We start from the raw sequence: 21,098 nt of genomic DNA on the forward strand, positions 1-21,098 counted from the left end.
AAATAATGTGCATTTATTTGTTTTTTTAATGCCTGTTCTAGTTATGATACAATTTTGCTATGGAGGGTACATGCAATCATTTCCTGGGCTTCCCTGGTGGCTCAGAAGGTAAAGAATCTGCCTGCAATGCAGGAGACTTGGGTTCGATTCTCTGGAGAAGGTAATGGCTTTCCACTCCAGTGTTCTTCCATGGAGAATTTCATGGACAGAGGACCCTGGCGGATTGCAGTCCATGGGGTGGCAAAGAGTTGAACAGGGCTGAGCAACTAACACTTTCACTTTCATAATCATTTCCTAGGGCTACCATCACTAAATACCATAAACTGGGTGGTTTAAAACAACATAAATTTAATTCTCTCACAGTTTAGGAAGTCAGAAACCTTAAATCAAGGTGTTGGCAGGGCCGCTCCTTTTGTGGCCTCTAGGGAGGATCCTTGTTTAGTGTTCAGTGGCTTGCAGCAGCATAGCTCACTCTGCCTCCGGTTTCACATGGTGTTCACCTGCGTGTCTTCTTTTCTCAGGAGGACACCAGTCACATTGGGTTAAGGGCCTACCCTACTCCAGTATGACCTTATTTTAACTAATTAAATCTTCAGTGACCCTATTTCCAAAGGTTATAATCTGAGGTACTGGGGATTAGCGCTTTAACATGTCTTTTTGGGTGGCACAGTTCAACTGATAATGGTACCTAAGACTGATTGTCTTGTTATAACTGACAAATAATGGCTTGCTGTTTATTTATTTGGCTGCACTGGTTCTTCATTGTGGCATGTGCAATCTATTGTAGTTCCTCGACCAGGGATTGAACCCAGGCCCCCTGCATTGGGAGCTCGGAGTCTTAGCCACTAGGTTACCAGGAAAGTCTCAATAATGACTTTTTAGAGTTACTTAGATTTGAGTGAGATAAATTTATCGGGTCTTCATTACTTTTGTAAAAGATAGTAGAAATATTCTTTCTCTGGGTGGTAAAGGGTGAGCATTCCCTAAAATTGATGAAATGGAAGAAACATTTAGCAGTCAGGTCTATAAAAGGCACTGTGAAGAGAACAAGATGGCAGAGGAGTAGGTGGACGTGGAGTACATCTGTCTCCACGGATACATCAGGAATACACCTTCAGACACAGAAGTGCGTGCAGAACACCAGCTGGGAGCAGACAGGAGGGCCTGACCAGAGGAAAAGAATATATAGAACCACGCAAAACTCGGTAGGACGAAGGAACTCGGGGGAAAAACAAGTGTTAGTGGGACTGGACCTGCCCTCGGCTGGTGGGGGAACTGAAGCAGGAGTCTGATCCCCACATTGGGGCAATTGTCTGAGTCAGAGGAGAAACATTTATGGCTGAGAGTGAAACAGCTGATCTGTAGCAGCATAAATGGAATGAGAATCAGACAGTCCTTGCCACAGCCATACATATCCCGGACAGGGACGTGGGTCCCCTGGAAGGCACAGCAGCCGGGAGCTGGAGTTTAGGGGTTGTGGAGCAATTCCAGGGCGGGGGCTGCTGTTGACTGTGGAGAGGCAGATTTGAAGGGATGTGGGGGAGGAGATTGTGGTGGGAAATGCCTATGGGGGAAAGCCATGCAGTCATGGAAGCAAGGTGATGCTCTTGAGTCATGAGTAGTGGATGGAGCCATCACCATAGCCTCTCTCCCCACATGCCAGCATCAGCAGCTGAACAATAGGCTGGCCCGTCAAACCCTGACGCACTGAACTGCAGACCTGGACCCCACCCAGGGTGCCCCTTTAAGGGGCTGACGTGCTGATCTACAGAGTAGGACCCCAACCAGGCAGTCCCTCCCTGTGCCTGATGCACTGAACAGCAGAGAAGGACCCCAGGCAAGGGAGCCCTCTTAGTGCCTAAACCGGCGGAGCTACGGAGAAAGACTGGCCAAAGAGACCTTCTGACCACCAGCTACAAGAGGCTCAAAAGCAGACTCTGATAGGGCCATAACTCCTGGGGTGGAGGTAGTCCATGTCTCTGCACACTTTGCACCACTAGGTGCAAGCCAAGCAGCTGCACCACCTTCACGCTCAACTTTCACTGTGGTAGCAGAGCTACCACAAGCAAAAAAAATCTTGCGTCTATGCACGCAGGGTCACTTTGGTCATGTCCGACGCTTTGCGACCCTCTAGACTGTGGCCTGCCAGGTTTCTCTGTCAGGATGGTGGGGTTGTTCAGGCAAGAATACTAGAGCATATTGGCCAATACCGGTTGCCATACCCTTCTGGAGCACTATATTTCCTGCTGCCCTAGCCTCCAACTCCCCTGAGTACCTGGTGCTGCCAGAACCCCTGTGACCCAAGCAGCTGCACCACCTCCACACCTGGCCCTCACAGAGGCAAACCCAAGTCCTCCAGGGCAACCTTGGGGCAAACCCCAGTGGATGACCCACCTGCAGAAGTGGAAATAAAACCACAGTGAAACCCAGGGGCAGGTGGCTAAGGAAGAAGACCCAAAACCTTCCTACCAGCTGTATTAGCTGCAGATTAAATCCACGTGATCAACTAGGCAGACTCTGTCTGTGGAATATATAAAAGGTTATTGAGAGCTCCCACAAAAGAAAACACACTAGCTCTGATAGCTGTGGACATTGGAAACAAAAACACCCAAGAGTAGCACCAGATTAGAATCTGAGCTGCCCCCACAGCAGGTCCAGAGATCAGCACAGCTTTGGAGGGCATCCTAGGGAGGTGAGGTGGACTGTGACTCCCAGTGAGGAAAAGGACCCTGACAGCAGTGACTCAAGAAAAATATTTATTATTCTTATCTTTTGATTTGTTCTGTAGATTCTTTTAGATTTTTTTTTTCTTTTTGTTTCCTTTTTTTACCCCCCTCCTTTATAGTTGTTGATTTTATTGGCACTAGGAAATCTAATTAAGCTTTTGAGGTTCCTCAGTCACATTTTTATTGTTATTATAAACCTCTGCCTCTACATTGGGCTTTTGCAGTTCCGTGGAGTTTTCCTTTTTTTTAATTTCTTCTTCCTGTTTTTTTTATAGTTTTAATTTTTAATTTTTTAAAAACTGTTATATTTTTTCTACATTTATTCCTTTGTTTGCCTTTTCAACTGTTCTTTTCCCCTTGCAGTTAATCTTTACTATATATAAATCTTCTTTATCTACCTCTATTTAACTTTGCATATCTATTCTTTTCTTTCTTCCCTTTCCTCTCAACATATTTGTTCATTTTGTTTTCATTGCTTTATTCCCCACTTGGCACCTTGCTTTAATTTTGTTTTCCAGTTTGTGCTTTAGTTATTTTTGTTATTAACTGATAAATATGATTTTTTATTTCCTTTGTTTGCTGAGTCAATCTACTGTACTTTATTTTTGTTGGACTGTTTTGACTTGGCTCGTGGGTGTATATGTATATTCCAATATTTTAATTATTATTTGCCTGATTTTGTAACTGCCATCTGGGGTTCATCTTTAGTTTCTCGTTTTGGATATTTGTTTTAATCTCACTTAATGCCATAACAAACTACTTGTGGAATCTTCATTCCTAACCAGAGATCAAGCCCTGAGCCTTTGGAGTGGGAGCACTGACTCCAAGACCCTGGACTACCTGAGAACTAACCCTAGGGGGTATTAGATAGTGAGAACTCACACAAAGGAAACCACCTGAATAAGACCTGAGTACAAACCAGATCATCAGCAGACAGGATCACCACTTGCCTCAGCCTTGCCAGTCAGAAGAAAAACAAACAAACAAAAACTCAGCACAAATCTCACCCTGTAAGAAGCTTACACAAACCACTGGAACAACCTTAGGAGGGCAGAACCCAAAAGGAAGAAAGAATTCAACATTGAAACCTGGGGAAAAGGAGACCTCAAACACAATAAGTTAAAAAAAAAAAAAAAAGAAAAGGCAGAGAAATACTACACAAATGAAGGAACAAACTAGAAACACAGAAGTCCAAATAAATGAAGAGGAGACAGGCAACTCCCTGAAAGAGAATTCAGCATAGTGACAGTAAAGATGATCGAAAACCTTGAAAACAAAATGGAGAAAATGCAAGAATCAATTTAAAGAGACCTGGAAAAATTAAAGAATAAACATACAGAGACAAACAACACTATTACTGAAATTAAAAATACTCTAGATGGAACCAATAGCAGACTATCTGAAGCAGAAGAACAAATCAGTGAGTTGGAAGATAAAATGGTGGAAATAGCTTTTGAAGAGCAGAATAAAGTAAAAAGAATGAAAAGAACTGAGGATAGTCTCAGGGCCCTCTGGGACAATATCAAACCACCAGCATTTGAGTTATAGGGGTCCCAGAAGAAGGAAAAAAGAAAGGGTATGAGAAAATTTTTGAAGAGATTATAGTTGAAAATTTCCCCAACATGGAAAAGGAAATAGTCACTCAAGTCCAAGAGACACAAAGAGTCCCACACAGGATAAACCCAAGGAGAAACACGCAAAGACACATACTAATCAAAGTAACAAGAGTAAACACAATATTAAAAGCAGCAACAGAGAAGCAACAAGTAAAATACAAGGGAGACCCCATATGCTTAACAGCTGATCTTTCAGCAGAAACTGCAGGCCGGAAGGGGATGGCAGGGGGTATATTTAAAGTACCGAAAGGGAAAAATCTACAACCAAGATTACTGCACCTGGCAAGGATCTCATTCAAAATTGATGGAGAAATAAAAAGCATTTCAGACAAGCAAAAGTTAAGAGAATTCAGTACCACCAAACCAGCTTTTCAACAAATGTTAAAGGGACTTAAGTAGTCAAGAAATACAAGAAAAGAAAAAAGATTGAGAAAATCAATGCCAAATAATTAAGAAAATGGCAATAGGAACATATATATCAATAATTATTTTAAATGTAAATGAATTAAATGCTCCAACCAAAAGACACAGGTTGGCTCTATGGACACAAAAACAAGACCCATATCTATGCTGTCTACAAGAAACCCCCTATATGTGTCTAAAGACACAGAGACTGAAAGTGACAGGTGGAAAAATATATTCCATGCAAATGGGAAGCAAAAGAAAGCTGGAGTAGCAATCCTCCTATCAGACAAAATAGACCTTAAAATAAAGATTACAAGAGATAAGGAAGGACACTACATAAAGATCAAGGGATCAATCCAAGAGGAAGACATAACAATTGTAAATATCTATGCACCCAACATAGGAGCACCTCAATACATAAGACAAACACTAACAGACATAAAAGAAGAAATTGACAGTAACAATAATAGTAGGAGACTTAAACACCCCACTCACACCAATGGACATTTCATTAAAACAGAAAATTAATAAGGAAACAAGTCTTAAATGATACATTAGATGAGATGGATCTCACTGATATCTTCAAGATGTTCCATCCAAATGCAGAAGAATACACCTTCTTCTCAAGTGCACATGAAACATTCTCCAGGATAGACCACATCTTGGGTCACAAATCAAATCTCAGTAAATTTAAGAAAATTGAAATAGTATCAAGTATCTTCTCCGAACGCAGTGCTATGAGATTAGATATCAATTACAAGAAAAACACTTTAAGAAACAGAAATACATGGAGATTAAACAACACGTTTCTAAATGGCCAACAGGTTACTGAAGAAATCAAAAGGGAAATCAAAAAATATCTAGAAATAAATGATAATGAAAATATTACAACTCAAAACGTACGGGATGCAGGAAAAGCAGTTCCAAGAGGGAAGTTTATAGCAATACAGTCCTACCTTAAGAAACAAGAAAAACATCAAATAGACAACCTAAGTTTACACCTAAATCAACTGGAAAAACAACAACAACAACAACAAAAAACCCCACCAAAATTAGTAGAAGGAAGGAAATCATAAAGATCCAAGCAGAAATAAATGAAAAAGAAAGAAACAATAGTAAAGATTAATAAAACTAATAGCTGGTTCTTTGGGAAGATAAAATTGACAACAAGCCTTTAGCCAGACTCATCAAGAAAAAAAGAGAGAAGAATCAAATCAACAAAATTAGAAATGAAAAAGGAGAAGTTAAAACAGACAATGCAGAAACACAAAGGATTATAAGGGACTATTTGAACAACTATATGGAAATAAAGTGAATAACCTGGAAGAAATGGACAGATTCTTAGAAAAGTTCAATCTTCCAAGACTGAACCAGGAAGAAATAGAAATTAAGAACAACACAATTACAAGCACTGAAATTGAAGCTGTGATCAAAAATTTCCCAAAACACAAAAGCCCAGGACCAGATGGCTCCACAGGAGAATTCTATCAAACATTTAGAGAAGAGCTAATGCCTATCCTTCTAAAACTCTTTCAAAAAATTGCAGAGGAAGGAACACTTCCAAAGTCATTCTACATGACCACCATCACCCTGATACCAAAACCAGACAAAGACAACACAAAAAAAGAAAACTGTAGGCCACTATCATTGATCAACATAGATGCAAAAGTCCTCAACAAAATTCTAGCAAACAGAATTCAGCACATCACACAGCTCATACACCATGACCAAGTTGGGTTTATTCCAGGGATACAAGGATTCTTCAATATATGCAAATCAATCAATGTGATACACCATATTAACAAATTGAAAGATAAAAACCGTATGATCATGTTAATAGATGCAGAAAAAGCCTTTGACAAAATTCAGCATCCATTAATGACCAAAGCTCTTCAAAGAATGGGCATAGAAGGAACCTACCTCAACATAGTAAAGGCCATATATGATAAACCTAGAGCAAGCATTATTCTCAATGGTTAAAAACTGAAAGCATTCCCCTTAAGATCAGGAACAAGACAGGGGTGCCCACTTTCACCACTGTTATTCAACATAGTTCTGGAAGTCCTAGATACAACAGTCAGAAGAAAAAGAAATAAAAGGAATCCAGATCGGAAAAGAAGTAAAGCTCTCATCATTTATAGATGACATGATACTGTATGTAGAAAACCCTAAAGATAGTATCAGAAAATTACTAGAGCTAATCAGTGAATTTAGCCAAGTTGTAGGATACAAAATCGATACACAGAAATCACTTGCCTTTCTATATACTAACAATGAAAAATCAAAAAGAGAAATTAAGGAATCAATCCCATTCACCATTGCAACAAAAAGAATTAAATATCTAGCAATAAACTTACCTAAGGAGACAAAAGAACTCTACACAGAAAGTTATACGACACTAATGAAAGAAATCAAAGATGACATAAACAGATGGAGAGATATTCCATGTTCCAGGGTAGTGATTATCAACATTGTAAAAATTACTATACTACCAAATGCAGTCTACAGATTCTGTGCGATCCCTATCAAATTACCAATGGAATTTTTGACAGAACTGGAACAGAAAATTTCACAATTCATATGGAAGCACAAAAGACCCCAAATAGCCAACGCAGTCTTGAGAAAGAAGCATGGAGCTGTAGGAATCAACCTTCCTGACTTCAGAGTATACTACAAAGCTACAGTCATCAAGACAGTATGGTACTGGCACAAAAACAGAAATATAGACCAATGGAGCAAGATAGAAAGCCCAGAAATAAACCCATGCACCTATGGGTACCTTATTTTTGACAAAGGAGGCAAGAATATACAATGGGACAAAGACAGCGTCTTCAATAAATGGTGCTGGGAAAACTCGACAGCTACATGTAAAAAAATGAAATTAGAACACACTTCCTAAAACCATGCACAAAGATAAACTCAAAACGGATCAAAAACCTAAATGTAAGACCAGAAACTATAAAACTCTTAAAGGAAAATAGGCAGAACACACGATAACATAAAGCAAGATCCTCTATGACCCACCTCCTAGAGTAATGGAAATAAAAACAAAAGTAAACAAGTGGGACCTCATTAAACTTAAGAGCTTTTGCACAGCAAAGAAAACTATAAGCTGGGTAAAAAGACAACCCTCAGAATGGGAGAAAATAATTTAGCAAATGAAACAAATGACAAAGGATTAATTTCCAAAATATACAAACAGCTCATACCACTCAAAGCCAGAAAAACAAACAACCCAATCAAAAAGCAGAAGAGACACCTAAACAGACTTTTCTCCAAAGAATACATACAGATGGCTAACAAACACATGAAAAGATTCTCAACATCACTCATTTGAGAAATGCAAATCAAAACTACAATGAGATATCACCTCACACTGGTCAGAAAGGCTACAAACAAAAAATAATCCAAAAGTCTACAAACAATAAATGCTGGAGAGGGTATGGAGAAAAGGGAACATTCTTGCACTGTTAGTGGGAATATAAATTGATACAGCCACTATGGGAGACGGTATGAAGATTCCTTAATAAACTAGGAATAAAACCACCACATGATCCAGCAATCCCACTCCTAGGCATATACCCTGAGGAAACCGAAATTGAAAAAGACACATGTATCCCATTGTTCATTGCAGCACTGTTTACAATAGCTAGAATACAGAAGCAACCTAGATGTCCATCAATAGATGAATGGGTAAAGAAGTTGTGGTACATATTCACAATAGAATATTGCTCAGCCATAAAAAGGAATGCCTTTGAGTCAGTTCTGATGAGGTGGATGAACCTAGAACCTATTATACAGAGTGAAGGAAGTCAGAAAGAGAGAGAGAAATACCGTATGCTAACACATATATATAGAATGTAGAAAAATGGCACTGAAGAGTTTATGTACAGGGCAGCAGTGGAGAAACAGAGAATAGACTTACAGACATGGGGAGAGGGGAGGAGAGGGTGAGATGAATGGAGAGAGTAACGTGGAAACTTACATCACAATGTGTGAAATAGATAGCCAATGGGAATTTGCTGTATGGCTCAGGAAACTCAAACAGGGGCTCTGTATCAATCCAGAGGGGTGGGATGGGGCAGGAGATGGGCAAGAAGTTCAAAACGGAGGGATGTATGTACTTATGGCTGATTTCATGTTGAGGTTTGACAGAAAACAGTGAAACTCTGTGAAGCAATTATCCTTCAATAAAAAAAAAAAAACACTGTCATATGTGTTGGAGATATAAGGGTTAATAAGACACAGTTCTTGCTCTAAGAGAAGTTACAGTTTGACATAATCAGACTTTATATTCCCAAAATAAACCTAAGTGAAATGTCACTAATAGACTACTTTAGATGACTTTTATAAGTATAAATGACTAAACAGTTTCAACAACATCAAGAATTAATGTAGCAATCCATATTACATACAACAGTTGATCTTTGGTATATCAATTTTCATGTCCAATCAAGCTCTCTTATTCTCAGAATGTACAGTTGAAGATGGTCCCATGGTGTTTTGGCACCAGAGTACCTTTTGTTTATGATTTGTATATAATGGCTGTGAGGCTCCTTTCTTTGTGAATTTGGAAATCAAATGTGTAGATTCTCCCTGAAAACAATAGGAAATAAGTTTTATTTACATTTAATAAGGGTAATTGTTAAAATAACCTTCCAAAGCAGCTAGTCTCCAGTAGATAAAATGTTGTGGTACTCTCTGGTACACTATGGATTATAATTAAACTCTATATTGTATGGTTACCTTCAGAGAGTTCAGAGTGCTTTGAACTCATGGCCCCTGAAGGGTTGGAAATGAGCTTAAAGATACTTTACCAATTTTTTTGACTGGGAAACTCATATTCAGAGAAGATACATGTTTTCCTCAAGGACATTCATTGAGTGAGAAGGAAGATTGTGATTTTACCTAAGGATTCTGTGTCTAATCCAGAATTCTTTCAAGCCATGAATTATTCATAAACATATATTTTTGGAGGGAAAGTCATATCTCTAATAATTAAAAGATTTTTTTACACAAGCAGACAATGCTTGAATTAAAATTTCTACTGTCCCATTAGATGTCCATCAACAGACGAATGGGTAAGAAAGCTGTGGTACGTATACACAATGGAATATTCGGTTCAGTTCAGTTCAGTTCAGTTCAGTCGCTCAGTCGTGTCTGACTCTGCGACCCCATGAATCGCAGCACGCCAGGCCTCCCTGTCCATCACCAACTCCCGGAGTTTACTCAAACTTATGCCCATCGAGTCGGTGATGCCATCCAGCCATCTCATCCTCTGTCGTCCCCTTCTCTTCCTGCCCCCAATCCCTCCCAGCATCAGGGTCTTTTCCAATGAGTGAGCTCTTCGCATGAGGTGGCCAAAGTATCGGAGTTTCAGCTTCAGCATCAGTCCTTTCAATGAACACCCAGGACTGACCTCCTTTAGGATGGACTGGTAATGGAATATTACTCAGCCATTAAAAAGAATGCATTTGAATCAGTTCTAATGAGGTGGATGAAACTGGAGCCTATCATACAGAGTGAAGTAAGCCAGAAAGAAAAACACCAATACAGTATACTAACACACATATATGGAATTTAGAAAGATGTTAATGATAACCCTATATGCAAGACAGCAAAAGAGACACAGATGTATAGAACAGTCTTTTGGACTCTGTGGGAAAAGGCGAAGGTGGGATGATCTGAGAGAATAGCCTTGAAACATGTATCTTATCATATGTGAAACAGATCGCCAGTCCAGGTTGGATGCATGAGACAAGTGCTCAGGGCTGGAGCACTGGGATGACCCAGAGGGATGGGATGGGGAGGGAGGTGGGAGGGGGGTTCAGGATGGGGAACACATGTGAACCCATGGCTGATTCATATCAATGTATGGCAAAGACCACTACAATATTGTAAAGTAATTAGCCTCCAACTAAAATACATAAATTTTAAAATAAATAAATAAATTGACATCTAATCTTTAAGTCAGCTTATCTTGAAGCCAAGAAAATGGTATTATCAAAAGAATGGATATTTCTTTGCAGTACTCTGATTAAGTTAACCTTGCTTACTTACAGTGTTGCCCTTTTAGATGTGGCAGCATAAGTTGTATTATGGGGGTCTGCTTTGGGGTATAGTCTTGTTTTTCTGGTTGCCGTTCTTTTAAGAAAGGTATCCTGAATCTGGAAATAGTGTAGAAACTGACAGATAGCGTCGAGAGAAGAGGGTCAAGTAGACTTCATTTGAGAATACAGGTTTAAGAAATTAGATTCTGTTGTTCTGCAAAAGTTAAATTTGGGTCAAGAAAAGGAAATGGGGCGATAAAAGCATGGTAGCAAAAGAAGAGGACAGGAGCCAGCATCTGACTGTCAACTATGATGAGTGATTTAAAGATTTTAGTCTGTTAAGTGGTTAATCTCAAGTCTTGGTATGCTTTTTTATACCTGGTCTGTAAGCCTTAGTATCTGTCAGGCAGCGGGATTCATGAGAGAAAGTGGAGTACTTACATTGATATTTGTATTGACTTTTAGTTTATAAGCTGCTAAGTCACTTCAGTCGTGTCCGACTCTGCGACCCCACAGACGGCAGCCCACCAGGCTCCCCCGTCCCTGGAATTCTCCAGGCAAGAACACTGGAGTGGGTTGCCATTTCCTTCTCCAAGTTTATAAGCTAGTTTATTTTAAAAAATTAGATAGACATTTTTAGGAAATGGTGTTAAATATCCTGAGTCTTTTGTATGTCTTTTATTAATTCATTTTGTGTACTATTTCCTGAGGAGTTTTTACTTGTTGAAAGGCTTCTTTTTGCTTTCTCTAAATGTTCATCCTTGTTCTTAAAAAACTTAGTCTGGGTTTCTACCATATTAGTGTTTGGGAATGACTTGGGAGTGGTAATGGCTCTCTTGATTAGAATAAATGATAGATTCAGAAGGAAAACATTTCTTACTTTAACATTCCTCAAATTTGGTATCTTTTTAGATAGATTTTGAAGAAACTATAATCCAATTAAAAAATAAAAAGGCACTTGGAATCCTTTTTTTTTTTTTTTAACATAAACAGTTATTTAGTGGGTTCATTACCAGGATTTGTTTTCTTAACTATTAAAAAGGAATAAGAAAAAAAAAAAGCAGTCAAGAAAAAAAAGCAATAAAAGTTTTTCCTTTTGAGTTGGAAAATTAGGTCACAATAGAAATTTGATAGTTTCTTCCTGCCCACTTTTCTGCTCTGAGAATTATTGTAATTAGTATATTAAAATACAGATTCATTACCAAAAACAGCTCTTATCACCAGATACTTGGTTTTTCAAACCTGAAGTTAAAATCAAATCTCTACTTAGGTTTATTTTTCTGAAGTCTGTCGAATATGCAGGTGACAAGAATATTTATGTTTATTCCTTAGCCACGTTCAAACAGTTTTGACCTTCCTCTGTGCAACATCTTTTGTATCTCTAGGCAACAGGAAAGGATAAATTCACAGAGGGAAGAGATAGAAAGACAACGAAAAATGTTAGCAAAGCGGAAACCTCCTGCCATGGGACAGGCCCCTCCAGCAACCAATGAGCAGAAACAGCGGAAAAGCAAGACCAACGGAGCTGAGAATGAAACGTATGTTCTTTATTAATGCAAACTGAGATACCGTATTCTCCCCTGAGATACAAACCTCCTGTTGAGTGCCACTGGAAGAAGTGATAAATTGTGGAGATTTCTAGAGCTTAATCTTTCTTTTTAGTTACATTAATAGAATTGCTCAATTCATATAAAAGTTGTACACAATTAACTCATTTTCTTAGTCCTAATTTTATATGAGAAGTTTCAAATGAGAGGGAGAAAAAAATGTCATTTAACTTGATGTCATGATTTTTGGCCACTTTTAAAACAAATGTGATGTCATTAGGTATTCAAATGATATAATTGCTTATGTGTGCTTCCAGGTTGTGGTATGTTGGTATCACCTTAAGGGAATTATCTGGCTCTATTTCAGACTGAAGAAGGCACAAGTGAAGAATGCTATTTAGTAGTCTGAAGAACACTAGTTACCACTCACAAATTTAGATGTAACCTAAGAAAAAATAGGTATTATTTTAGGAAAAGAACATTTTTCCAGTAAGCCAAATCTTGACATTCCCAGTTGTTGTTTATTTATTTATTTATTTATTTCTGTTCTGGGAACCTAAGGAAAACACCAGTATCTTCAGTTGCAGTGTAGTCATCTTTTTCACTGCTAGTCAACAAGTATTCCGTAGTTACCATGAATAGGAGCAGTAGAATATTCAGAGTACAGATGCCTTGTTTCTTCACTCTCGCCCCATATCAAATTTCCCTAATTGACTCTTGAATTCTTGACCACTAAGAGAATCTTCCGCTAGGACAGGCAGCAGCACACTTTTTCTCCATTGGGCCAGATAGTAAACACTTCAGGCTTGCACACTAGAGAGTCTCTGTTGCCACTCCTCAACTCTACTGTTATAGCTTGAAAGCATTCATAGGCAGCACGTAAGTGAATGGGTGTGGCTATCTCCAGAACAGATTACGAGCTGACTGGCTCACAGGTTGTAGTTTGCCAAGTAGGCAGGACTGCTGAACAGTTAGAATTGGCATGGGAAATAAAACCAGCAAATTACTTACCTATTTAAAAAATTTCTTATTCATGCTCATCACCGCTGTCTTTAAGAGACTTTCCAATTAAAAGGGAAGAAGAGATCTATAAATGTGTAGAAAATCTCTACAGAATTGATGGTAGCCATAAAGTCAGTTTCTGAATTAGATGTTTGAATATTTGAAATATAAAACATATTTTTCCTAGAAACATTCATTGGTATTATAATCAGTATTTCCCTAGTGGCCACATTGGTTTTTCAAGGGAAAGAGAAATTTTTTAAAGCTGTCATTGTGGGGTTAATGGTAGCTACAAATGAGAGCTAATGATACCATGTAATTTATTGACTAATATGTCTTTTGCCTTTAGTGTTTTCTTGTTAGTTCACAAAAACATATTAACCCATAATCCACTTCAAGTGTAAAAATACTTGGTACCATAGTTAAAAGTGCATGACATCCCAGAAATGTATCTTTCTTCATTCCAGTGAGAAAGCTGGTTTAACACCAGCCCTCACCCAATACATACCTGATACCTTGGGGAGGCTTTTCCTTGACATTCATTTAGTAAGTCTGTGTTAAATGCTTATTATAGGTTCGGCCCTGTTCTGGACACCAGGGTGCAGAGCTGAAGGAGACAGCCCAGCCTTAGGACTCACAGTTTATTTAGGGAAAATGGACAGATGAATAAACTAATAGTTACTTTAAGTGTCGTGATAAAGGTATGCACAGTGATTAAGTTTGGAAAACGTCTTCACTTCACATATTTTAAAACTAGATTCTAAGCAATACCCCTTTCAAAAAGTCCAAGTGGGAGACTTTCCTGCTGAACCAGTGACTAAGACTCCATGCTCCCAATGCAGGGGACCCGCCCGGGTTTGATCCCTGATCAGGGAACTAGATCCCACATGCTACAACTAAGACTTCTCATGCAAGAACTAAAGATCCCAAATGCTGCAACTAAGACCTGAAGCAGCCAAAAAAAAAAAAAAAAAGTCCAAGTAGGAACCCATTTTTGAAGAATTCTTTAGGCAAAAGTTGTACACATTACTCTGATTATTGTCTTCTTTCATAACTCCTACATTTATTTTGTGAAGGAACTCTCTTTCCAATATTACTTGAAAATTGTTTCATGCCAATGAATAAAACCATTGGTTTAGAAGTAGTAAAGTGGGCACAGGTTTTTTTTTTTTTTTTTGCCATTGAATAATAATTAGAATTCGGTCTAAGCTAGTAGAGTGTAAGTAAGCAGTTGCCATCTGGAGTCCTGAGTAAAATCCAAGCTGGAAGGCCTTTGGTCTAGTCTTTAATAATTAAAGCATCCGTGGCTCATTCCCTTGGCCAGAAGCCAAAAATATTCCTCTTGTGTTGGAATGGATTTTATTATCCTTTCCTGATACTTAATGTGTTTCAGGTAGAAAGAATTGTAAGCTATGATTTTTTTCATTTCTCCCTTTTTTACTGGTATGATATGGGATAATAGATGTGAGTATTTCTGCAACTATGAAAAGAGAGGTGTGTGAACCCTAATGGGAGTATTTCTTGCTATTTTTATCTTCTTTTAGTCAGACCTCAGCAACTTTATTTTGTAGCTCTTCCTGGTTGATAGGATAGCTGTTTCTTCTTTCTCCTGCTATTTAGAATATATCTAAACAGTGACATCTAAAACTTTGAAGTATATGTGTGTGCTTCTAGAATGTGAAGAGGGTGAAGATGGAGGAGTAAGCTATCACTTCTTACATGCTCATTCTTGAGATATGAGGATGCGATCAGGGTAGGTAGAACATGAAATGATTGCCCATGAAGTCAGCCCTTTGAGAACTGTGTTGAGTAGTATTTCACAAAGTATAGATTCCTTTCACATTCTCATTGTAACAGTAACAACAGCTTTTTTAGATGGGTGTCATTGCTTGCTGTATTTTTAGGAAATTGAGGTTAAAGTTGCTTGCCCAAGGTCACATGGTCAGAATTGTGAACCCTAGTCCTCAGACTCCAGATCCTGGACTCTGTCCTCTAGGTTCTTCTCCTTGTATCAAAGTCCAAGAATTACCAAAAATAACCAAATATGTTGGCTTATTAATATCCCCCTTAAAAAACTTGTAGACATATAATTTGGCTACCTCTTCCAATGGGTTTTATCTGAATAAGGTATATGACCAAACTAATTTCATAAGTAATGTAAAAATAGAGGTCATTTTATTTTTCTCTCTCTTTTTTTTTTTTTGATAAAGTAGACTTCCAGCTTTGAAGTCCTTTGTTCACATCACATCTGATAAATCACAGAAGTTTTCTCTTGTCAAGGAACTGTGAGATAATCTATCTTTTGGTCATTTTAACTAAGTTAAAATGGATATACTGTATAGTATTCTTTGGCATTTCTCTTTAAATAGGCACATTATGATTTCAAATAATTTACTGAAATTTCTGTCATTATTTTCCAGGTTAACATTAGCAGAATACCATGAACAAGAAGAAATCTTCAAACTCAGATTAGGTCATCTTAAAAAGGTAAGTATAATGAGAAAATGTGTGAAGAAATGCAATTTTTAGTTTACATTTGGTGTTGAAGTTGTTTGGGCATTTGGGCAGATGACAGCTTCACATACCTGTGGAAATCATCAGTAGTTACTTTGTGTCGCACCTGTGTTCTAATGGTGGCGGTCGTGTCTTCTTTTCAACTTGCAAGTCAGCTCCATGCCCCCAATAAGAGTGCCTTTTCCACCAATGATATACCGATACTTCATTCTGTATACCTCATAGGGCCCCACAAGTGATTATCTTTTTAGTAAAAAATAATATAAAGTAAGAGCAGATGGTTCTGAAATTGAAGTTATTGTGATGTTGTAAATCACACAGCAGCTCTTATCTCTTACCTAACTGGCTAAGAAAAGAAGGTGGTGCACCAACCATATTGTAACACAAAGGCACCCACATAGGATTTGTTCTTGACAGTGTTCACAGAGTTATCTTGGATGTAGGTCACTCGTCTCTTAAATTCAGCAGCATGTGCTTTTTGGTGGGTGCTGCTTATCAGGAAGATGATCAGTAAGTATTTAATAGATTCCTCTTAAGATGTGCTTGTCATCTCTCCCTGCCCTTCTCAGATCTTGTTAAATTAGTGGAATTTAAAAGCACTAAGTAGAATTGCAGTTATAGAACAGAACCAGTTAGAGAACCTGATTTGTGTTTTTTAAAAAAAGAAGAAAAGATTGCATGCCTGTATGTATACATACAAAACATTTCTGGAAACTTACACAAGGAACTTAACAGTGGTTGTATCTGGGGAGTGGCCATGGAGAGGGCGGAAGCTTTTCACTTTTCCTGCTGTTCTTCTCTGTATGGTTTGAGTTTTATTTATTATTTTGCTGTAGGATCATTTTTATGATTAAAATTCCAGTTCTTAAAAAAATCTTTTTCAATGCAAAACATCTCAGCTTTTCATAAGAAGGATGTCTGCTTTTGTTTTTGAAATGAGAGTCTAAAAAGGTAAAGTTTCCTGTGTTCTAAACTGTTTCTTTCCTTTTCACTTTAGGAGGAAGCAGAGATCCAGGCAGAGCTGGAAAGGCTAGAAAGGGTTAGAAATCTACATATCAGGGAACTAAAAAGGATACATAATGAAGATAATTCACAGTAAGCAACTTGGGGGTATGTTGGGTTGGAGATTACTGAATACTTTCTGACATGAATTGTCCAGAATGATATTTTTGCTTATTGCAAATTTGGTACACCATTCCATGGTGTATTTAAGTCTGTTGTAGGTGTAATAATACATTTTATGAACAAAATTATGATTTGCACTGGTTTAAATACATATAAATATATTAGGTTTATATATTAAGTATATATTTATACATACAGCAATCTTACGCACAGAGAGGTCATTAAAGCAATGTAACTTTGCAGTCGCAAATGGTTTAGATAGATTGTGTACTCAGATTTACCCTCCTAGCCTTACTGAAGAGGGAAGCATTAGGGTGACAGTGGGGTGGTGTGGAAAGACTGTTGGGTTGAAAATGACACTCAGTTTCTGAATGACCTTTATAGGTCATTAAAGTGTTGAGATTTTTAAGAAAGACTCAAGTTCAATACATTAATTGTAGATAAATGCTCATCTTTGTAAGCCATTTAAGGAATTAAAACTGTGAAAAGTAGATTGTAAGTGGCAAGTGGCTTCTAACCATAATCCTTTTATTCCCCCCACATTCTTCTAATTCTGAAACATGGAGGTTTTGGCGTAGCTACAGCTTGTATATTTTTGTTTGGCCAGAGTGAGCCATGGACTTGGCTTTCTGTAAGTGGCAGCAGCAGTAGCTACCGTTACTGTGCACCTCTGTGTTAGGCAGAGTGCTGAGCGCCCCTGGGTTCTGTCAGTTAATTGTCACAGTAGCCCATTGCAGTAGGTCATCTTCAATACATAGATCTGGAAAGTGGCTTAGAGAAGTTAAGTTAGCTTGTCTAGTGTGACCAAACAAAGAGTTGAGATGTGGCTCTGACTCCACAGTGAGACCCCATGCAGTGATGTCACCTCTCTCCACAGGCGTGCCACTGTCTCAAAATCAAAATAAAGTACTTTCAGGATTTATTAGTAGGGCTGATGAGGAACTAGGTAGAAGCACCTAAAAGTTATTTTTGCCAGAATCTCTCATTTCTTTATCTTATTGCTAGAAAATGATACAAGATGGAATCCTATATGGGGAAAACAGTTATATCATGAAGACGTAAAGAGAGAAAATGAATGCACGTAGAACATGTGACTCACTTTATAATGAGATCTGTTTTTAAGGCCATGTAAACTGTCTTGGGATTTTGTTGTATGTTTCTGAATGGAGGGGACGTGTGGTTCTTGAGTGGTTTGTAGGCCCCCGGTAGCACAGTTTGGAAATCCCTGGTCCAGTGTACAGCCCTGCACCCCCCTGCTTTATGGCAGGACAGAAAGAGAGGGAAGTCAACAAGGGTCACTAGTCTAATTGTGGCTGTGCTGCGGCTGGCACCTGGCTCTCATGACTCCACAGCTAATGTTGCTCATCATAGTTACGCCATCTCTTTGAACCATAGAGTTTTTCCTATGCTCAGAATTAGCTATATTGTGATGATTGCCAAACTGTTAGCAGCATCTGTAATTGTATGTATAACACGTCAGACATTCTGGAATTTTCACAAACATGGAAAATTGTGTAGTCCTTGACCTCAGGATGATGTTGTTTTATATTCTGTTTCCACAGATTTAAAGATCATCCAACGCTAAATGACAGATATTTGTTGTTACATCTTTTGGGTAGAGGAGGTTTCAGTGAAGTTTACAAGGTAAGTATGAGGAACTGGGTATAGAGATTGAGAGTTAAGTTATTGGTTATTACAAACTTAGAAAACATTTAAAATAGTGATAGAATTGTGACTGATATTTACTGGCCAAAATTCCAAACTGTTAAGAACCTGTGTATCGAAATGATCCCTTGGAGAAGGAGATGGCAACCCACTCCAATATTCTTGCCTGGGAAATCCCAAGGACAGAAGAGCCTGGTGGGCTATGTTCCACGCGGTCGCAAAAGAGTCAGACACAACTTAGAGTCTAAACAACAACAATCTTTGGGAGAACTGCTTCTAGTAAACTTGTGACTAAGCAGGAGTCAATATTTTACCCTGTTTATCAAATTTGAAGAGTAATTACAGATTTAAAAAAAACATATAGAGAAAACAGCATCATTTCTGGATAATGGAATAGTGGTGATTTTTATTCTAGTTTTGTGCTTTCTGCCTCATCTGTATTTGTTAGAGATGAGTGCTATTTTTATTCTAATAAGATTTATATCTATATATATATATATAGATATATAGATGTTTAAAATAGATGTACTAAAAAGTTAATTCTTTGAAAACCTGGTTTTTGCTTTTAAAGTGTTGGCATCTTCCACGTCAGAATGTTTAGTAACACTGGTTTTGCTGAAGGATTGTCCTGGCTTAGAGTGCTTCAGTTGGCCCAGTGAAGTCCAGGCCTCTGTGCCCCCCAATTAGTTTTCCGTGAATGAGAAATTCTGCCTGTTTTAAATACAGCTGTAGATATATAATACGCTCACCAGCCACAGCCTCCTTAAATTTCTGTTTCTGGAACCTGGCATTTAAATGCCCAATTAGTTTATTAATTGGTCTTTACTGCATGACCCTAGTAATTCTGTCTTTTCTAAGTTGTAGCCTATACTGTTAATGATTTATGTTATGCCCATATGAATTTTTAGGGAAAAGTTTTCAATTAGCAATAATCGCGCCTCAGATAAACCTCATTGGCTACAATACTGCCACTGCGCAAAGCTCCATATGAATTTTTATATAGAAAATCTTTTGATTAAAATACTTCTTATTTCAGATAAAAACATTAGTTTTTCTTTTTTTCTCTTTTCTAATGTTAATTTTTTATTGTGGTGATGTATACATGACACCTACCATTTTAACCATTTTTAAGTATATAATTCAGTGGCATTATGTATACAGTTGTGAAAGTATCATCACTTGCCATTTCCAGAATTATGATAATATTTCTAGTGTACTGCTGGGTTTAATTTTTTAGTATTTTGCTCATATTTTTATTCTGTGATCATAAGTGGTATTGGCTTACAGTTGTTTTTTATGTGCAGGCAGCATTGTCTAGCTTTGATGTCATAGTTATTCCAGAAGGAGTTGTGAAATTTCTTTTTTCCCATGTTCTGGAATGCTTTGCATTACATGTTGGCTATGTGGAAGTTGTTAGTGCTAAATCATAAAATCAGCTGTGTAGTTGTCATTTTAGAGGAAAATAGCCTTTTCAGTTTCTTCTACGAATATTGACCTATTCAGACTTTCTTCCCATTCTTTTTTTTTTTTAGTATATGTGCTGCCGAAGCGAGCTTTCTTCCCGTTCTTAAGTCAGTTTTGATAATTCATTTTTCCTGGAGAATCATCCTATTTCATCTTGATTGCCATACTTTATAAGTTATTTCTCTTTTGAAATGTTTATTTTTGTATCTCGTGATTAATAGGCCAGAGGTTGGTTAGTGTTTTTTTTTTTCCCTCTGGAAATTAACTTTTTATTTTTGTTAATCAGATCTACTATTTGATTTGTTTTGTTTTCATTGACTTTTGCTTTCAAATCTTCCTTCTGTTTAGTTTTCATTCTTGAGTCATATACTTAGTTTATTATTGGGATAATTTAAAAATTGTGATAAAAAACACATAGCATAAAAATTACTAATTTAACCTTTTTTAAGTGTTCAGTTGTTGCTGTTCAGTCACTCAGTCATGTCCAACTCTTTGTGACCCCATGGATTGCAGCATGCCAGGCTTCCTTTTCCTTCACTATCTGTGGGAGTTTGCTCAAACTCATATCCATTGAGTTGATGATGCCATCCAACCATCTCATCTTTCGTTGTCCTCTTCTGCCTTCAGTCTTTTCCAGCATCAGGGTCTTTTCCAATGAGTCAGCTCTTTGCATCAGGTGGCCAAAGTATTGGAGCTTCAGCATCAGTCCTTCCAGTGAATATTCAGGGTTGATTTCCTTTAGGATTGACTAGTTTTGATTCCTTGCTGTCCATGGGGTCCTCAAGAGTCTTCTCAGTTCAGTAGTGTTAGATATATTCATGTTGTTCTGAAACAGATCTTCAGAACTTTTTCATCTTGCAGAACAGGAGCTGTATGCACTAATCGGCAGCTGTCCTTTTCCTTCTCTCTCCAGCTGCCTGTAACCACAATTCTACTTTATATTTTTATTAATTTGATTATTTTTCCGTAGCTCATGTGAGGAAT

At 37.9% G+C, this 21,098-nt stretch overlaps 1 protein-coding gene and 1 pseudogene across 6 annotated transcripts in view; one reads left to right on the forward strand and one right to left on the reverse strand.

The window, feature by feature from the left end:
- The window catches only part of TLK2 (tousled like kinase 2), a 122,465-nt gene that overhangs the window by 78,547 nt on the left and 22,820 nt on the right, over window positions 1–21,098 (forward strand). For all 6 annotated transcript variants that reach the window (XM_043904956.1, XM_043904959.1, XM_043904958.1 and 3 more), the window contains 4 exons: window positions 12,183–12,335; window positions 15,767–15,833; window positions 16,858–16,955; window positions 18,548–18,629. In XM_043904956.1, coding sequence (XP_043760891.1) covers window positions 12,183–12,335; window positions 15,767–15,833; window positions 16,858–16,955; window positions 18,548–18,629 — 400 coding nt within the window. The remainder of the gene's footprint in view (window positions 1–12,182; window positions 12,336–15,766; window positions 15,834–16,857; window positions 16,956–18,547; window positions 18,630–21,098) is intronic.
- On the reverse strand, window positions 19,549–19,633 carry LOC122695709 (annotated as a pseudogene).

Source organism: Cervus elaphus, chromosome 5 (assembly GCF_910594005.1).
Source record: "Cervus elaphus chromosome 5, mCerEla1.1, whole genome shotgun sequence".
NCBI lineage: Eukaryota > Metazoa > Chordata > Mammalia > Artiodactyla > Cervidae > Cervus > Cervus elaphus.